A 17424-nucleotide genomic window follows, 5' to 3' on the forward strand; every position below is an offset into this window, starting at 1 on the left:
TATTAGACGGAAGAGTTGGTTTGATAAAAATAATGTGAAAAAGGTGGTCACTGGACAATTTAACAAGGATATTGACATATTTTTCACGGAATAATCAAAATGACTTAAATAAACAAACTCAGACACCACTTTTATCGATTTTTATTATTAAGAACCAAAGTTAAGAGTTATGTAAATACCAAAGACCACTTTTGAATAAAAGCCTGAATTAAATTGGGTTGAAGATCTAGATGTTGCAACTGCTCAACTCCTCTTAGTACTGGTTTAGTACTGAAGTACTTTTATAAAAAGTGGGTATCAAAAATAGCTGAGTTCAAAAAGATGTTTGATAAACACTTAAAAACAGCTTATTTTCACAATTGAGCTTAGTATTACTCTCTTAGTTTGTTGGCAATTAAATATCTTCTCCAACTTTAAGTGTCAAAGGACGAGGAGTGTGGAAAGTGATATTTAGAGTCGGTAGTTCACCTTCTGAATGCAATAAGGACCAATTGGTCTAGTGACATTTTTACGAGTTCAAATTGCACAGACCATGTTTTGTTGCCAACTGATGTGCGAGATGACTTAAACCGCATTTTACTTGTTGGAAAATGATTTGATGACTTTATACAAGAATCCGCAGAAACATACGCACATAAAAGCTATGTGATCCTTTAGCATGTAACTTCTATTTACAGATATCTGAAGTCTAATTTCCGGCATACCGACGTTAACTCGAAAGAAAGATCTGAATTCTTGTTCGTTTACACCAAAAGTTACAACGCCCGTCGCCATAATATACTTGCTACTAATGTAACTTGTATACGGAGTATTTGAAACCGAAGACGGTTTGAAATAACTCTAGAATAACAGCCAATGCTTCTTTCGGGGAGTTCTAGTCGGAACATCTGTAGACAGATCCGTAAAAAAGAATCAGAGGATTGATTATATCTTGAATGGTACCGATACCAAGGTGTCCGGAGATCAAAATTGCAAATGAGAAGTATAAGTAATGGTTTAGTTCATCACCTGCACTTGCATACAAGGAGTTATAATGCACTTCACTCCAAAAGCTCAGCCAAAGCTCTGAAACACCACAAAAGTTGAAACAAAAACAACCGCAACCTCGTTATATTTTTATTACGAAGTTTCAACCCACACGTACGTATCAAGTTATGCGTTTAACTCCATCCAAAAGCCCAACTTGGCTAGTTTGGTTGATTTTCCACAGCATATCAGTACCACTTGGTTAATATGTACATTGTGCAGTTTCTTTCGACTTTCACGATTCAAATAAAGATAAAGTAAGCAAATGAGATTTACCTAGGGTAGGATTCCCATCTTTGGGAAGAATCTCGATGTAGCAAGTGTCTCGAAAAGAGGTGATTAAACAAATCTTGGCTCCGAACTACAGAAGAATCCGTAACTGTTAGAAACCAATCACTGTGAAACTTAGCATTATATAAATCGGGAAAGAACAAAACTATTATGGAGTTACCAGAGAGCAAACAGAAGAATCAACGTATGAAAATAAACAATGATTTACAATTCTTTACTCCGATCTCACCAAAACTACATTTTAACAACTTCCTTTTATATTTTCGGTCTGACATTGTAATAATTTCAAGTCACAACCATATACAAAATATACCTCAACAAGATAAATGGTGAGGTGAAAAGAAAGTCAGCATTTTCACTAAGTGACCTTAAAAGCACCTGAATAAAGGGAGAAAAAGTAGAGACGAACTTACTCGATCTGCAGCTGCCTGTAGCGTAAGATGATCTCCCCACTCCCCGGTTCTAGTGCCATAGTGTTGTGTACAAAATCAAGTTAACTTTTAGTAACAGTTAGATATATACGTTGCAAAATGTCTCAAATTTTGCAGTAAATAATTAGTAGGCATGAAAGCAGAAATCTAACTTTTTCATCTTCCTCAGGTAGCGTCTGTATTTCATCGGGACGTAAGCTTCATAGAGTTTTTTGTGATGCTTTAGCTGAAACATAAAACATAAAAAAAATAATACGAAACACCCAATATAAAGAAAATTCGAAAAGCAAGAAAAAATTCAAACATAAAAGGTTATCTTAGTGTTACTCCTAAGATGTTGCATCCATTCAGCGAGGTATTAAGATTTCATATCCACTACCAGTAATAGATTAAAATATTATCTCAAGATACAATCTTCTTATCGATCAAAGCCTACGGTAACTAAACTAATATAATGAAATGAACGAACTGGAGGAATTTCATCAGCCGTACCTGCTTTATCACCTGTTTTCTTACATGCTTGTGGTATTCTGGATTCCGAAACAATTGATCTGCTATTGCTCGAAACTGCAGCATGTTAACCAAATATCTTAGAATTACTTGGAAACCCGTTCTCTCCTCCCCAAAGGAGAAGAAGAGGGATGCAAACAAATAAATGTAGGCTGATAAATCAATTGCGTTACGCCAACGTAACCCAAGAAAACAACAACAACAACAACAAAGCCTTTTCCCAAAAACCTAATATGATAAAATATACGTTTGGTATGCCTTTGCATTTCAACGTATAAAGATAAATAGAATCTCAACAGATGCAAATACTTTGAAATCAATAAGGTGATAAATTAATTATTGTAGCCAAACCTGACAATTTCCATCGCCCTCGATCTGCAGTTCAGATAAATCATACGTTGCCAACCTGAATCAATCAAAAAGATATTATTACAATCAAGATGATTCTTCCTGCTACCAAATCATTCCTCTACAAACCCAAGTGCACAACAAAGCTGCTTGGTCATAGCTACATCTCTCATTAGTTCAGCGACATATAATACCGAAAGGAGAGTAGCAAAGGATACCAGGCTATTTGATATGAGCAGTTCACAATAAACCCACCCCCGCCTTCTCGGAAAAAAGAGAGAAGGATTTTTCTAAAGTTAGTTTTGTGAAAATAAAAGTTGTAAAGTTATGATCAAATTATACTGTCTAACCCATGGTGTACTATAAGCACTGAATAAAGGAAAGATCAGTAAAAGTAAAAAGTGCCAAGGTAGCGATAAAAAAATCAAGAAAAAATTATGTAGAGAGCTCATTGCTGAAATTACAACCTTGCCGACAGGCGCTCATGGTCTTGGGTCGCATCATTCACGTCAGGTATCTCCCCATTTACGCGGGGAGTGTGCTGCAAACACAATAAATCAGTGGGTACATATTTATATCCAGTTAAATACCAATAAGCTACCCAATTTTCAGTCAAATGGACAACAAGGTTATCTCATGCATCTATGCGCCGCTCAGACAGTAGGCAGAGAGTATATTATTTATCTTAAGATAACGGAGCAAGCAACCTATCTCATACAGTGGAGCAAGAATTAATTGAGTGATATAGACCTAACGACGTTTGAAAAATGCCTCCTCAATTCCAACAGACATAGCAAGCAATCATGTATGAGGCAGGAAAATGGTGCTCATATTAAACTAAACAAGAAAATTAGTGTGTCGAAAGTATCAAAAGCCCACATCTATTTTGCAATGATATTTCATATCCCATACTACATACACTAGTAACAGTCTAAAGGCATGTATAAGTAACACCTCGAAAAAAGAATTTGAAACTTCAAGATCAACCCAAGTATCATAAAGTGTGAAAGGGTGTGACTTAGTTAACATATCACCAATTTCTGCTTGCTTTGCCAAAAGCATACATTAGCTATTTCCCATTCATAACAACCAACAGAGAAAAATCAGTCATGGGCTTAATTTTCCCTTAATTTTTTGATAAAATCAATACAACAAATGGATACATATGTTCATATCTTCACCTATATAGTATATATACATATATGCATATATACAAGATTCATGGCACACCTCTAATCCGGGAATTAGAAACATTGTAGACATAATGACTAGCAAGGAACATACCGGAATCGAATCTAAGTGGGACAGTCTCTTCCCAAGCCTGCGATCAACTTTGACCTTTTCCTCTTCTGCCAACATGGTTGCAATGGTTTGATCATCCTCTGTATCATGGTTGCTGCTATCTAAACTCGAGCTTGAACTCGCACTCGCATTGCTGTAGCTTCCACTCATACCGCCTGAACTAGACAGATCACAAACACACCCCTGCAAAACATGTCGAGTGCAATAACTCGTCAAAGTAATCCAAAACAGTAACCGTCATAACGGTAGCTACGAGCTAGAACCCCTAAAAATTTGAGAATAATGTATGGATTAATGACATATCAATTTCCCCCTTCACTTATCATCTGTTTGGTTGCTGAGAAAATTTGGAAAATAAAACGAAACGAAAATTTTCTATCTTGAGTTTCGATTATCATCAAATTCTTGGAAGTGCAAGGCTTTACTTGAATTGAATGGAAAACACAGTGATTGATCCTGACATAATCTGATTTTCCATTTCATTTCACTTTCGCACCAGCCAAACAGCAGATAAAGTGTGAAAGGAAAGCAATCCAATAGCAGCAGCAATAAAATTAAATTTTAAAAAATAACTAAAAGTAATTGAAAAGCATAAATTATTATATAAACAAACCGAACGAATAAGAACCTGCAGCTAAATTCAGTTCCTGAGAAAAAAAATAATAATAATCTGCAGAGAAAGTCTTTGTACCTCTCAAGCTGAGCTTTAATTAAATCAAATGAACTTATTGAGCTGAATATAGCAGTCCACAGAAGCAAATCCACAAACAGGGAAGATCCCAAATCCAAGTTTTCTCTTTGTCTTATTTTCTCAGCAACCAAACAAGGAATTGGATGAACTACAAGATATGCAACTGAAAATAATAAGATAATACAAATACAAATATAAATAAAACTGTAAATATATTCTACCTTGGTAGCTGAACTGTATAATAAATATCTGGGAAAAAAAAAAAGAAAAAGAAATTTGACTTGGTAGCCAAAAGAAGGGTCAGAGAAAAAAAATAAAAAAATAAAAAAATAAAAGCCGGGAAGGAAAGGGTTGGAAGTTGGAATTGAATGGGTAGGCGCTGCGGAGCCTTTGACAAAACGCCATCCTCTATTTCCGACAAGAAAACACAACAAAAATGAAACAAGTTCAACGCCAAACTTCTATAAACCGTGTGTGAATCATGAGTCAACACTTGGGATATCAAATTGATTTTTTTTTATTTTTTGAGATTTTAATGTATTTTTTTAATTGGCTATTTTTTCGTACGACGATGCTAGCTACATTTTCTTTTTATCCTTTTGTTTTTTTTTCTTATCATGCAACTAAATCTTTGCTACACCGATTTTCCGTTAGGTGATTTTTTGAAAAGTGATTCAAAATGTAAATGGTTTCAATGGTCAAATCACATTGATAGAAATGAAGCTAGCATCGTCGTACCAAATACATGTATCATTAGGAGTGAATTCGAATTCTGATGCAAAGTGGGCACACATCTTCTATAGCCAATGTAGTTATGTTCACATTTACATTCGTCTATGTATTAAAATAACTTTCTTTGTCAACTAAAGAAGAGAATTTTCAAATCCACACCCTTATTTCTCTTTCTACAAGTGACTCCCTCGCACCAAATACATGTATCATTACGCCTAGCTAGTATCTTTTTATGAATTAATCTCTACTAAATAAATTACCTTAGTGTTTTTACTTATTTGCATGCCAATCTATGTGGCATTTTATGTGATTTGTCACACGTGAAACTACAAAAAGGAAAAAAAAAAATGGGAACCTTCTTGTATTGCTTGTGAATGTCTCTCATTTACTTTGGTGTTATGCTTTGTTTACTTTGGTTGTTGATTATGATAAAATAGTTCTCATCAAGTTGATTAAGAACGTCCAAGGAGTCCACTTACCTAATTATTGTAGACGAGGGGTAGCTACTTTTGCCAGTAGATAGTGTTCCTCTATGCACTCAAGTTCAAATCTTCCTCCCAACAATATAACTTATTTAAAGTACGATACCACCTATATATAAAAAAATTAACAATGAAAATTTTAATTGTAAATAATACCAATTTTTTTTCATTGTTAGGATGGAATTCCACTAGTGTTGAACATCTCTCTACAAATAACAAATACAAAAAGAAAATCTCTCAACAAAATTACATAAGAACTAAATAGAATAATTAATCTAGAAAACATAGTCATAAACACCATTATTAGAATACCCAAGTCTAAACATCTTATTCTGATCAGTGAAGGCAGTGAGATTTGACACAGCTCTCAAATTAGCCTCATCTCCCATAGTCCTTTCATTTAGCTTCCTCATCCTTTTGCTCATCTCATCCTCCTCCATCATCCTTCTCAATCCTTCCTCAACATCCCTCTGTCCAAACCCACTTAATCTCACCCCAATCCTCCACACTTTCACAATGTATGCACAATTTACAAACTGGTCCCCAGCCACTGGATAGCACAGGAGAGGCTTCTGGCACTGAATGGCCTCCATTGTTGAATTCCACCCACAGTGTGTGAGATAGCATCCCACTGCCTTGTGTTGCAAGACATCCATTTGTGGGGCCCAGGACACAACTTTGCCTTGTTTTGCCACTCTTTCCAAGTACCCAATTGGTAACCCTCCAAGCCATGAAGATCCAAGCACCCAGAGGAATGGCTTTCCCAAGGCTTCTAGTGCCAATGCCAAGCTTCTAACCTTAGCCTCTCCAATTGGACTAACCCAACTTCCGAAAGAGATGTAAGCAACTGTGTTAGGGTTTTGCTTGTCTAGCCAGTTTAAGCAGCTCGTGTCTTCTTCCCAAAAGCTAGGGTTCTTGGTGGTTGTGTGCTTGCTCAAAGGACCAATTGGGAAAACAAGAGGTTGTTGGGTTGTGGTGCTCTTGAACAATTGATCACCGAGTTGTTGATGTTGTTCATCGCTGATGGTGTATTCATTTGGGAAAGAATGTACAAGTATCCATTGAAGCGTTTTCGATCGTTCTAGGGTTCTAGTCCAAAATCTGAATCTTGCTTTTCTTGCAGCTGGAGTGCCAATCAACCATGGCAGCTCTTCAGTAGATAGCACAGGTTGATTAGGTAAGCATATACCACTTAGTTGTTTTGGAAATCCTGCCAAGATTATATTATATTATATACACGTTAGTAGTCCATAGATTAGGTCCACTCGATTATCCACATCAATTTATTTTATTATTTGTAATAAATATCTCTTTATTTATAGGATTGTTTATTACTTAATTTTAAGATTAAATATAAGAATAAAATATTGTTTATCCTTATTACTGCTCCTAATTTGTATCATCACAATTTTTTCCTTCTACCTCATCAGGTTAGGTTAACTATGTTAACTAATATTTGTTTTAGGTACAATATATATCATCATGTATATGAATTTATAAATGTATGGATGATGAAAAAAAGTTAAACTATTTTAATGGATGATAGGTAGATTAAGTTTTATTTATTTTCGTATATATCTCTATCATAGATGAAATGTACTTTATCAACCTACGATATAGTTATATATATACATATATAATGATATATAAATTTTGTTTTTAACTATTTTTCATTGAAAGTGATTAGATTTTTATATATAAATATTTGAGTAAAGATGCATAAATAAATAAATAAAAACTTTAACTAAAATTGAACAATAGGACAATTAGACTAAATCCAATAACAGCTTAGATTTTTACAAAAATGTCATGTTCAACTAATTGATACACGTTGGATGGTTACGAAGTTCATATGCTTTTAATATATTCAAGCTTAATATTAATTTACAGCTACAACATTTTGTGAAGATTTATATGGATTGAACCCTAACAACAATAATACTCAACCGTACTTTGTCCGACTTGCTTATTTAATTTTTTTTCCTGAAAAAGAGATCTGGTGGCTTTGCCACGGCAGTTTACTTTTCTAGGGGCCGGAAAGACTCAAAAAGAAATTTTAGCCTCCCTCTAGCCACCATCATACAATTCACTAGTGTCAGGAATCGAACCCAGAGCGTGTGGAATACGGTCCTAAAATTCATCCACCCAGTGGTGGTTTTCAACTTGCTTACTTCAATATATCTACATGGATGTTTGTGGAGAATGAATCCCATATTGATGAGGGGAGGGACTTTGCAAAAACTTATAAGAGATTGGGCTACTTTCTATATTGCCAATTGATTTTACGGTGAAACCTCACATTTCTTCATGGTATCAAAATAAGGTTGTCCCACGTGTGAAGCCCAACGGCCACACGCGCTCCACGTCACTCTATTTGTGTTGTCCACGTATTAGGTTTGAAAATTCACCACACGTGAGGGGGTGTGTTGATAATGAATCCCACACTGATGAGAGAAGGGACCTTGCAATAGCTTATAAGAGGTTGAGTTACTCCTCATATTGCCAATTGATTTTACAGTGAAATTTCAGTTTTCTTCCGTGTTTAACTGAAAAACACGTACCCCATGTTGTTCCTAATTAGAATAATGCCTACATGTACTATAAAATTATCGATCGTAATAGAGATTAAGATGTGATCCACTTGCCTGCTTCACATAAGTCACACTATGAAATGTCTTAGTCATAAATACCGTCATACAATTTTATTAATAAATAAATAATGCATGTGCATGCATGTGATTTAATATTCTAGTGAACATGTATTAGGTTTCAAACTTCGCCTCCCCCTAAGTTATTGTAAGAGTTTCGGACTCTCCTCTTTCATTAATAATAATAAATGTTTAAAAAAAAATTATGCATATGCATCAGAAATAGTCGACTTTTGATAGACAGATGAAAATCTGACATATATATACATATATATTGATAATTTTATACATGTGTTATGTTACGATTAATTTGTAAATAAAAATAAATGCACACTATGTAAGCAGTCAAACGATTAATTTGTAAATAAAAATAAATGCACACTATGTAAGGAGTCAAACAATATTGTTTAGTTATCACATCCCTTACAACACCTAGAACACATTAATTCCAAATAATCTTTTAGATAATGACCAAGTTGGTACAAACAACAATAAAGTTTTATAGATATGAAATGAGAACTTAGAAGATACTAGTACTACTGAACAAAGGAGTTTTTCATAGTATGAGTATATTGTCATCGTGACATTCTATGTTATATCTCAATTTTATTCACATATCAATGTATCATTGACACGAAATGTTACGACGGTGGTGTAGTTATGTTATGTAAGTTGCTATGCCATTAAAGAAACCAAAAGAGGGAGACTAAAAAAGGCAAATGAAGACGTAGATGATGATCTCATGCATATACTAGAAAATATTATCAACAACTAACCTGTATCAGCAGAAATGAGACCTGTCCTTAGCATGTCTGGAATTGCAGTGATCAAGCGATATGTGGCATGCATAGCAGGCCAAAACCCAGCACAGGCTACCCCGCATCTATTGGCTACATCTATAGCCCATGATGCCAACAAATCAACAACTACGCATACAACTTCATCACCATCCTTATCATCAAGCTGATGAATAAGTCTCTCTAGAGGGTTTGCCATGTTGTTCTCCATGGCCTTCTCAATGGCAAAGAAGTCCCTCGGGGTGTCCTTGTCCAATCCATCTGGGATTGGCATGCACAAAATCTTGTCTTTCGGTTCGACTTTCCGGACTATCTGGTGGTGAATATAGTCCGGAGTGACCATCACTGGCTTGAAGCCTTGGCTGAGGAAGGCTGAGGCTAATTTAAACATGGGAGTGACATGTCCTTGTGCTGGATATGGAACCAGGATGATGATGGGGTTGGAGTTGGACCTCTTTATGCACTTCATGTTTCCCATCTCTCTCTATCTCTTTTTCTTTTAGCATGTATGGCGTGTATTTTGATAGTGATTGATTTCTGGAGTCTGAAACAAGCCTACGTTTATAGAGAGTGAGGGGTGAGTCAACTATGCATGTGCAACATGATGTGTACTGTTATAAACTATAAGCCTCTACTTAATTGTGGAGCAAAAAATAATCTCAAAATTTTTGGAGAAAACACGTGGACTTTTTTTTCGAAGAAAATAAAATTGTCCTCATTAAATGGGCAGGGCTCACAATAATTCCCACGCACAGTTCAAGGCTTGAGCAGCTAACTACAATTTGTGGCATGAAAAATTCAAGGCATTAAAGATATAATTAATCACCAAATACTATCTCTTATACATTTCTGATTGAAGATCAACTCAAATAAGTAAGAAATTCTCATCACAATTAATCAAGGATACTTACCTTATCAACCCAATATATTATTTCCTAATTAATATATTCGGGATTATTTTTTCCTCATCCATCTTACGGACAACGCACCTTGGTCAATTGGAAGTTGCCATGTGTAGTGCAGAATCCTACCATGGTCGGTCACCTCCCTATAAATACTCCATTTACACCATTTTCTGATGAGCTTTTGCTATACATGCAAGCGCACTAAATACTCACTCGTTTAAGAGAAACTGACTTAGGCATCGGAGATCCCTTGGCCAACCCCCTAACCAACCTCGTGGGCACGCATGTGGTTTTAGCCTTGATCAAAGGTGCTTATTGTTTTGTAGGTACAAATTGTCAATACCGAAGATGGCGGATCTTTGCTACCACGTTCATTTTCACTCCTTTGGCAACAAAGTTAATTTCAAAATATACTTAATTATAGCAGTTCCCTCAAAACTGTCATGTTAGTGAGAAAAACTCAAAAATCAAATTATTTATATGCAGTAGAAACTAAAATATAATCTATGATCACATATCAACTCGAAATTTCAAAACCTCGGTTGCATGGTGAACGCTGTCCTAATTATTTGAGCAACAAAGCCTTCCCGCGCGCAATGAGTTCATTTAATCGATACAAGCTGCTCTGAATTTTTGTGTGTAAACTTTATATATATATAAAAAATTGCAGATTTAAGCGTAACTAATTGGCCAGAGCAATGTGCTCTCTTAGTTACACTGAAAGTCAAACCTCTCTCAAAACAATTTATATTAAATTAAAAAATATTGCTCAAATAAAAGTACAATTTTCATTGTAATAATCCAACTTGTGGTATATTTTTCTAATATAAGCGCGGCCTTTATGCTATGTACATACACCCCCAATTAAAATTAAAGTATCTAATTATAATAAATTAAACAGTAGGAGACAAATCCAATATTCTGCATGATTCACAACCAGTTGCAATGTTAATTAGTACTAATCACTTCCAAAACAAAAATTAAGTGGAACAAATTGGCTATATACGCAGAATGTACTTTTTCTTTTCCAGTTGGCTATGCCTCTATACATCCCTGGTTTATACGATGTGGGAAAAAACTCACGCCAAATTAGGCCAACTCTTTTCATCTTTTCGTTAAGTGGATGCGAACTCCTCTAAAAGCATGCATCTCATTGCCCGGTGGAACTCAAGTTAGGCTTAGGGGCACCGATAACTATAATTGATTGAGGCATGCATGGGCTGTGTTTTTTCTACACGTGATGAATTTTGATCCACGTTTAAATGCCATACACATCCTTTTCAACTACGTCATCGATCAATAATCGAAGTGGCTTTGATGTTTATGTCTACTTTTTACATTTCATTTCATTTAGATGATATTATAAAGTTGGATTGTTTGTTTTAGAATATTACAGTATGTTAAACTTTTGGTAAAATGGAAAAGAAGAAAACAATTGCTTTCCAATAATTTCTTGCATATAATTATTTCAAACACATTCGATCTTATGTTTTGAGATTTTTGTGGCAAATTTAGCCTAAATAATAATGCGAAAGGCGAGAAAAAATAAAAATTGATTAGAAATTTATATATTCCATTGACTAAAATAAAGAAGAAGAAAAAAAAGAAAATACCATAATTTGTCAAAACGACTACATAACGAAAGAACACATCTTATCGAGACTTAATTCATGTTGAATTACAAGATAGGAAATGAATCATAATCGTTATTCTACTACAAAATTATAAGATATAAAACATCAAAAGTACCTTAAATAAAAATAAAGAAGTTGCTCATGCCTTATTAACTATTCCAACAGTCATCAAACTTGCATCATTTCTTTCATAATTCTCCACTCAGATGGAGAATCTTGTGTCCACTTCCTTGTACTACAAAAAGTGTAGGTTGCTGCAGAACCACTTTTGCCGACTTTGGATGGTGGAAAGAGAAACGCATGAGAAACTCAAGCAAAACGCCAATTCCTAGTGCACCATGCAATTGAAAGAAACCAATGAAGTTGAAGTTGAAGTTTGAAGGCTCACGAGCTTTCACCCGCCAAAAAAATTAAGCATGATAAGAATTGTAAATTCAAACGTCTTGCATATGATTCTCACAATCACAATTGGACCGGTTTAATTAATACATGTAGTTTTCCTTTGTGACAACGGAAGGCTCAAATTCTGGATCTCTAGCCTATTCCGACCTATCAGCATCAACACAATGCTTATGGTTTAAAAATAGGGTGGTGCTATTTTTACACTTATTTTTACCTCTCATATGCGCTTTCAATTTTAGGTCGTCAGATTGAATGAATTGAAAAAAATCAATAAACAAAAATTAATAAGGATGCCTGGAGGTAAAAATGGGTGAAAAACACTAGTCTGAAAATATTCGTAGCGTAAATCTTATATGAAGTAAGGGAATGATGTATCATAGATCTTTTTCTTGTTTTTGGGAAAATGGAAATTTGAAAGCAAAAATTTAATATATACTAAAGGATAAATCTCAGTTTACAACTCTCAAGTTTTGTGGTTTTCAACATTTGGTACATGAAGTTTTTTTCGTCATAGAGTCATACCTAAAGTGTTAATTTTGGGACTGTTTCATACATCCGTTAGTTTGGCTGTTAAGTCTCCCGTTAAGTGATGACATGGCACCCACGTGGGCAATAACTGGGCGCCACATGTCAATAAAGGTCCCACGTGAATATTAAAAATAAATAAAATAATTAAACATAAAAAATAATTTAAAATTTTGAAAAAAAATGGGCGTCTTCTTCCTCGACACCCCCACCCGACCCTCCCTCCCTCCCTCCTCTACACCCACCCAACCTCTGCACATCCATCTTTCCCCCTCCCTTTTCGACTCCACCCACTCAACCCGCATCCTCTTCCCCCATCGGTTCTTCTGCTGCCCTCAGATCTGGTGTTCGGGCTGGCCGCGACCCTCTTCTACCTGCAGTCACTAATGTCGTGCGGTGCGGCGTCAGTGCAGATGTCGGATATGCAGGCCAAGTGCGACTCGATTTTCGGTCGGATCACGACGGTGATGTCGGAGATGTGTGTGGTTCTGGGCGCCGTCAAGGGTTAGGGCTCGAGCTACGGCCTAGTCAGTCTGGCCCTCTAACACTGTCTGAACGGCTCGCTCCCAGATCTCGTCCATCAAATTCAAAACCTTAATTTATCTCATACAAAGAACAAAAATACAAAATTTCTCCCTAATTTATCCCAATGCGTGTGGGATAGAGAGGGGGAAGCTAGCCAAAGGTGGGATTCCATGGCTAGTTGTATTCAAAATGTATCAAAAAAGTAGGAGAGTCCAAGGGCTTTGCTCCACACCAAAAGGAATCTTAGTGGTGGAATGAGGAGGTACAAACAAATGTGAAGGCTAAGAAGGAATGTTGTAAAGCCCTATACAAGGATATGACCGATGAAAACGGTGAAAGGTATAGAATAGCGAAGCAGGAGGCGAAGAAAGCTGTGAGAGAAGCTAAGCTAGTGGCTTATGATGATATGTATAAGCGACTAGAGACCAAAGAAGGAGAGTTGGATAACTATAAACTAGCTAGAGCAAGAGAAAAGAAGACAATGGACCTAAACCAAGTGAGGTGCATCAAGGATGAGGATGGAAAAACTTTTGCTACAGAGAATGCGATCAAAGACAGATGGAGAGGTTATTTTCATAATCTTTTCAATGAAGGACATGAAAGAAGTACTTCTTTAGGAAAGTTGAGTAACTCAGAAGAGTGTAGAAACTACTCATTTTACCACCGAATCAGGAAGGAAGAAGTGGTTGTAGATTTGAAAAAGATAAAGCATAGAAAAGCAGTGGGCCCAAATGATATACCAATCGAAGTGTGGAAAGTCTTTGGAGAGACGGGTATAACATGGCTCACATACCTTTTCAATAGGATTTTGAAAACAAAGAAGATGCCAAATGAGTGGCGAAAGAGCACTTTGGTGCCTATCTATAAGAATAAGGGCGACGTACAAAATTGCATGAACTATAGGGGTATTAAGCTAATGAGTCATACAATGAAGCTCTGGGAAAGAGTCATTGAGCATAGATTAAGGCAAGAGACACGGGTTTCGGACAACTAATTCGGGTTCATGCCAGGGTGCTCAACCATGGAGGCAATCTATCTCTTACGAAGATTGATGGAAAGATATAGAGATAGGAAAAAGGATTTACACATAGTCTTTATAGATTTGGAAAAAGCTTATGATAGGGTCCCAAGAGACATTTTTTGGAGGATTTTAGAGAAGAAATGAGTACGAGTAACATATATCCAAGCTATAAAGAATATGTATGATAGAGAAAAGACTGTCGTAAGAACTCATGAAAGACAAACCGAAAGCTTCCCCATAACTGTTGGGTTACATCAAGGCTTATCCTTAAGTCCTTATCTTTTTACATTGGTAATGGATGAGTTAACGGGACATATTCAAGATGATATTCCTTGGTGTATGCTTTTCGCAGACGATATAGTGTTGATAGATGAAACTCAGGAAGGGTAAATGTGAAGCTTAACCTTTGGAAAGAAGTGTTGGAATCTAAAGGTCTTCGCATAAGCCGATCAAGGACAGAATATATGGAGTGCAACTTCAATGCAAATGGAGGGCAAAATGAGTTAGGGGTGAGGATCGAAGATCATGAAGTACCAAAGAGCGACCGGTTTCGCTACCTAGGATCTATCTTGCAAAAGAACGGAGAATTAGATGGAGACCTCAACCATAGAATACAAGTTGGATGGATGAAGTGGAAGAGTGCATCCAACGTGTTGTGTGACTGTCGTATGCCACTAAAGCTCAAGGGAAAATTTTATAGGACGGCAATAAGGCCAGCGATGCTGTATGACATGGAATGTTGGGTGGTGAAGCATCAACATGTATATAAAATAGGTGTAGCGGAGATGAAGATGCTTCGTTGGATGTGTAGGCACACAAGAAATGATAAGATTAGGAATGAGGATATCCAAGGTAAAGTAGGAGTAGCCGAAATTGAAGGAAAGATGAGAGAAAATCGGTTACGATGGTTTGAACATGTGCACAGAAGGTTTACTGACGCTCCAGTTAGAATATGTGACTATGAGACAGAGGTCCAGGGCCGACGGGGTAAAGGAAGACCTAGGAAAACTTTGGAAGAGACTCTAAAAAAAGACTTAGAGTACTTGGATCTAACGGAGGACATGACACAGAATCGAGCGCAATGATATTCTAGGATTCATATAGCCAACCCTACTTAGTGGGAAAAGGCTTTGTTATTGTTGTTGTTTGTATCATATATTTTTTGAAAAATCACTGGAGCTACTATAAATTTAGGAGATCTGTTGAGGCTGAGGCTGAACCTGTGATGTTCCTTTTATTCGTCGTCTTGTCCGAGCCACCCAGAAAGGACGCCAAACTCCATTCCAAAACAAAAACCTCACTTAACCAATCTTACCAATCACAGATTCAACTCAATTCACAGTAAGTTCTTTAACTCTCACTCTTTCTCTCTAAATCCCATTTTCTTTTTTCCAGTCTTACTTTTTTTCTTTAGAACAAGTTGATCACTTTCTCGAGAAAATCTCTTTCTTTCACTCACTTTCTCAATACCTAGATCAGTTTCTTTTTTTCTTTTTTCTTTTTTTTTGTACTTCCTGCTGAATCTTGAAGAAACCCAGTTCCAAAATTGTGAAATTTACCTGCCCCTTTGTTGGTTTTTGTGTTTTTTAGATGATTTTGATTACTGGGTTGTGCTAATCACATGGGGTTTACTGTAAAGATTTGATCTTTGGTGGTTGTTTTGTGATGATTTTTAGTTGTGGAGGAATGAAAATAGGGAGGAATTGAAACCCTAGATTTATCCCCAAATCATAGATTCAAAGAAAAAAAAAAGACAAGAATTCTAATCGTTTTGTCTCTCTGAGCCGCCTTAAAACCCTAAGCTTTTATATGTACGGATGGATGTGCAGAGGCTGGGTAGGTGTAGAGGAAAGAAGGGAGGGAGGGAGGGGCTGAGGAAGAAGACGCCTATTTTTTTTTTTCAATTTTTTCTTATGTTTATTTTTTATTTTTAATATCCATGTGGAACTTTATTGACACGTGACGCTCAGTCATTGTCCACGTGGGTGCCACGTCATCACTTAACAAGAGACTTAACAGTCAAACTAACGAATGTATGAGACAGTTTCAAAATTAACACTTTAGGTATAACTCTGGGACGAAAAAAACTTCATGTACCAAATATTGAAAACCACAAAGCTTGAGGGTAATAAATTGAGATTTACCTTATACTAAAAATCAAAATTAACTGATTCACTGTTCATAAGCATAGTGTACTTCTTGTTTTGTCCCTGTTATGTTTGTGTTATTACTTCTTTGCCACTGTCTAAGAAAGTATATACACGTTTTTTTTTTCCTCTCGCTCTAATCCCCGACTCCGCCTCAACGTTAGAACGAGAAATCCAAAAATCACCACCTTCAGACGTTTTCCCGTTGCGGTTGGCCTGCAACCACAACTATTCGACTCAAAAGAGTCCCAAATACAACATTCGAGCTTTGCATGATCGAATCTACCCCTCGACCGAAGAGTTCCATAAGCCCAGCTTGAGGTGTTGTTTTTTTCGACAAAGATCTGAGTTTTTTTTTCTGGCAAATTTCAGGCATTTCCGACCTTTTTTAGGTCCAGAGAAGGTAATATTTTTACCATCCAATTTCTTTACAAATACCCATTTTCTCAGTTCTTTTCTTGGTTTCTTGATTTTTGCATACCCATTTGTCAATTGAACCGAAGCATAGCATTAGAAAAAATATGTAATTACTAGGGTTTTTTTGGGGTAATTTTTCCGATTTTGGAATTTGATGGTGTTTGTGTACCATTGCAGGTGATTACCAAAGAATCTCTTCTAATTGCACATGTATGGAAATAATAGTCCTGACAGTACCGATATAAATCCTCACTAATTTGTCGTCATGGTTAAGTTAATGTTTCAATTGGGTTATTTTTTTGCATAAGAAGGGATTTCTGGGAGGAATTGGCTGAAATTCATTAAACCAATCATTGGTGGAATAGGATGTTAGGAGCAAAACTATTTTTCATTGGAGTGAACAATGTTGAATGCTATCATTTTTCATATGCTGTCATTGTCTACATTACCTTGGTTTAGGAACGGAAAGTATAAGAGAGAATAGTGTTGATTTCTGTTAATTAGTATTTCTTTCATCCAAACACAATGTTAATCTTCTTTTTTTCAATTGTATGAGTTTAGTCCAACTATACCTAGAGCATGAGGTTCAA

At 36.1% G+C, this 17424-nt stretch overlaps 2 protein-coding genes across 3 annotated transcripts; both read right to left on the reverse strand.

Annotated features, from left to right (window-relative positions):
* Positions 1-560: 560 nt before the first annotated feature.
* On the reverse strand, positions 561-5022 carry LOC103441450 (OVARIAN TUMOR DOMAIN-containing deubiquitinating enzyme 11-like). Of its 2 annotated transcripts, XM_008380135.4 has the most exons (11): positions 4821-5020; positions 4600-4747; positions 3891-4091; positions 3074-3147; positions 2610-2664; positions 2241-2315; positions 1901-1974; positions 1731-1779; positions 1303-1387; positions 1009-1065; positions 561-887 (listed from the first exon to the last, which is right to left on the reverse strand). In XM_008380135.4, the coding sequence occupies exons 3-11, from the start codon at positions 4056-4058 to the stop codon at positions 841-843; spliced, it is 684 nt and encodes a 227-aa protein (XP_008378357.3). In that variant the 5' UTR covers positions 4059-4091; positions 4600-4747; positions 4821-5020; the 3' UTR covers positions 561-840. The 2 variants fall into 2 exon arrangements, with proteins under 2 accessions (XP_008378357.3, XP_028963951.2); XM_029108118.2 differs by lacking the exon at positions 4600-4747 and having other exon boundaries at positions 4821-5022.
* A 915-nt stretch (positions 5023-5937) lies between these two features.
* On the reverse strand, positions 5938-9799 carry LOC103441459 (UDP-glycosyltransferase 82A1). Its single transcript, XM_008380144.4, has 2 exons — positions 9238-9799; positions 5938-7023 (listed from the first exon to the last, which is right to left on the reverse strand). Exons 1-2 carry the CDS (start codon positions 9734-9736, stop codon positions 6089-6091), a joined length of 1434 nt encoding a protein of 477 aa, XP_008378366.4. The 5' UTR covers positions 9737-9799; the 3' UTR covers positions 5938-6088.
* Between the last annotated feature and the right edge of the window lie 7625 nt (positions 9800-17424).

This window comes from Malus domestica, chromosome 09, assembly GCF_042453785.1.
Source record: "Malus domestica chromosome 09, GDT2T_hap1".
Taxonomy (NCBI): domain Eukaryota; kingdom Viridiplantae; phylum Streptophyta; class Magnoliopsida; order Rosales; family Rosaceae; genus Malus; species Malus domestica.

Coding starts and splice junctions, on each gene's coding strand:
- LOC103441450 (XM_029108118.2), bottom strand. CDS start 4,058: ATGAGTGGAAGCTACAGCAATGCGAGTGCGAGTTCAAGCTCGAGTTTA. Junction 1,975..2,240: donor GAAAACAGGTGATAAAGCAG/GTACGGCTGATG, acceptor TTTATGTTTCAG/CTAAAGCATCACAAAAAACT. Junction 1,066..1,302: donor AGATGGGAATCCTACCCTAG/GTAAATCTCATT, acceptor GTGGTGTTTCAG/AGCTTTGGCTGAGCTTTTGG.
- LOC103441459 (XM_008380144.4), bottom strand. CDS start 9,736: ATGGGAAACATGAAGTGCATAAAGAGGTCCAACTCCAACCCCATCATC. Junction 7,024..9,237: donor TCTCATTTCTGCTGATACAG/GTTAGTTGTTGA, acceptor TAATCTTGGCAG/GATTTCCAAAACAACTAAGT.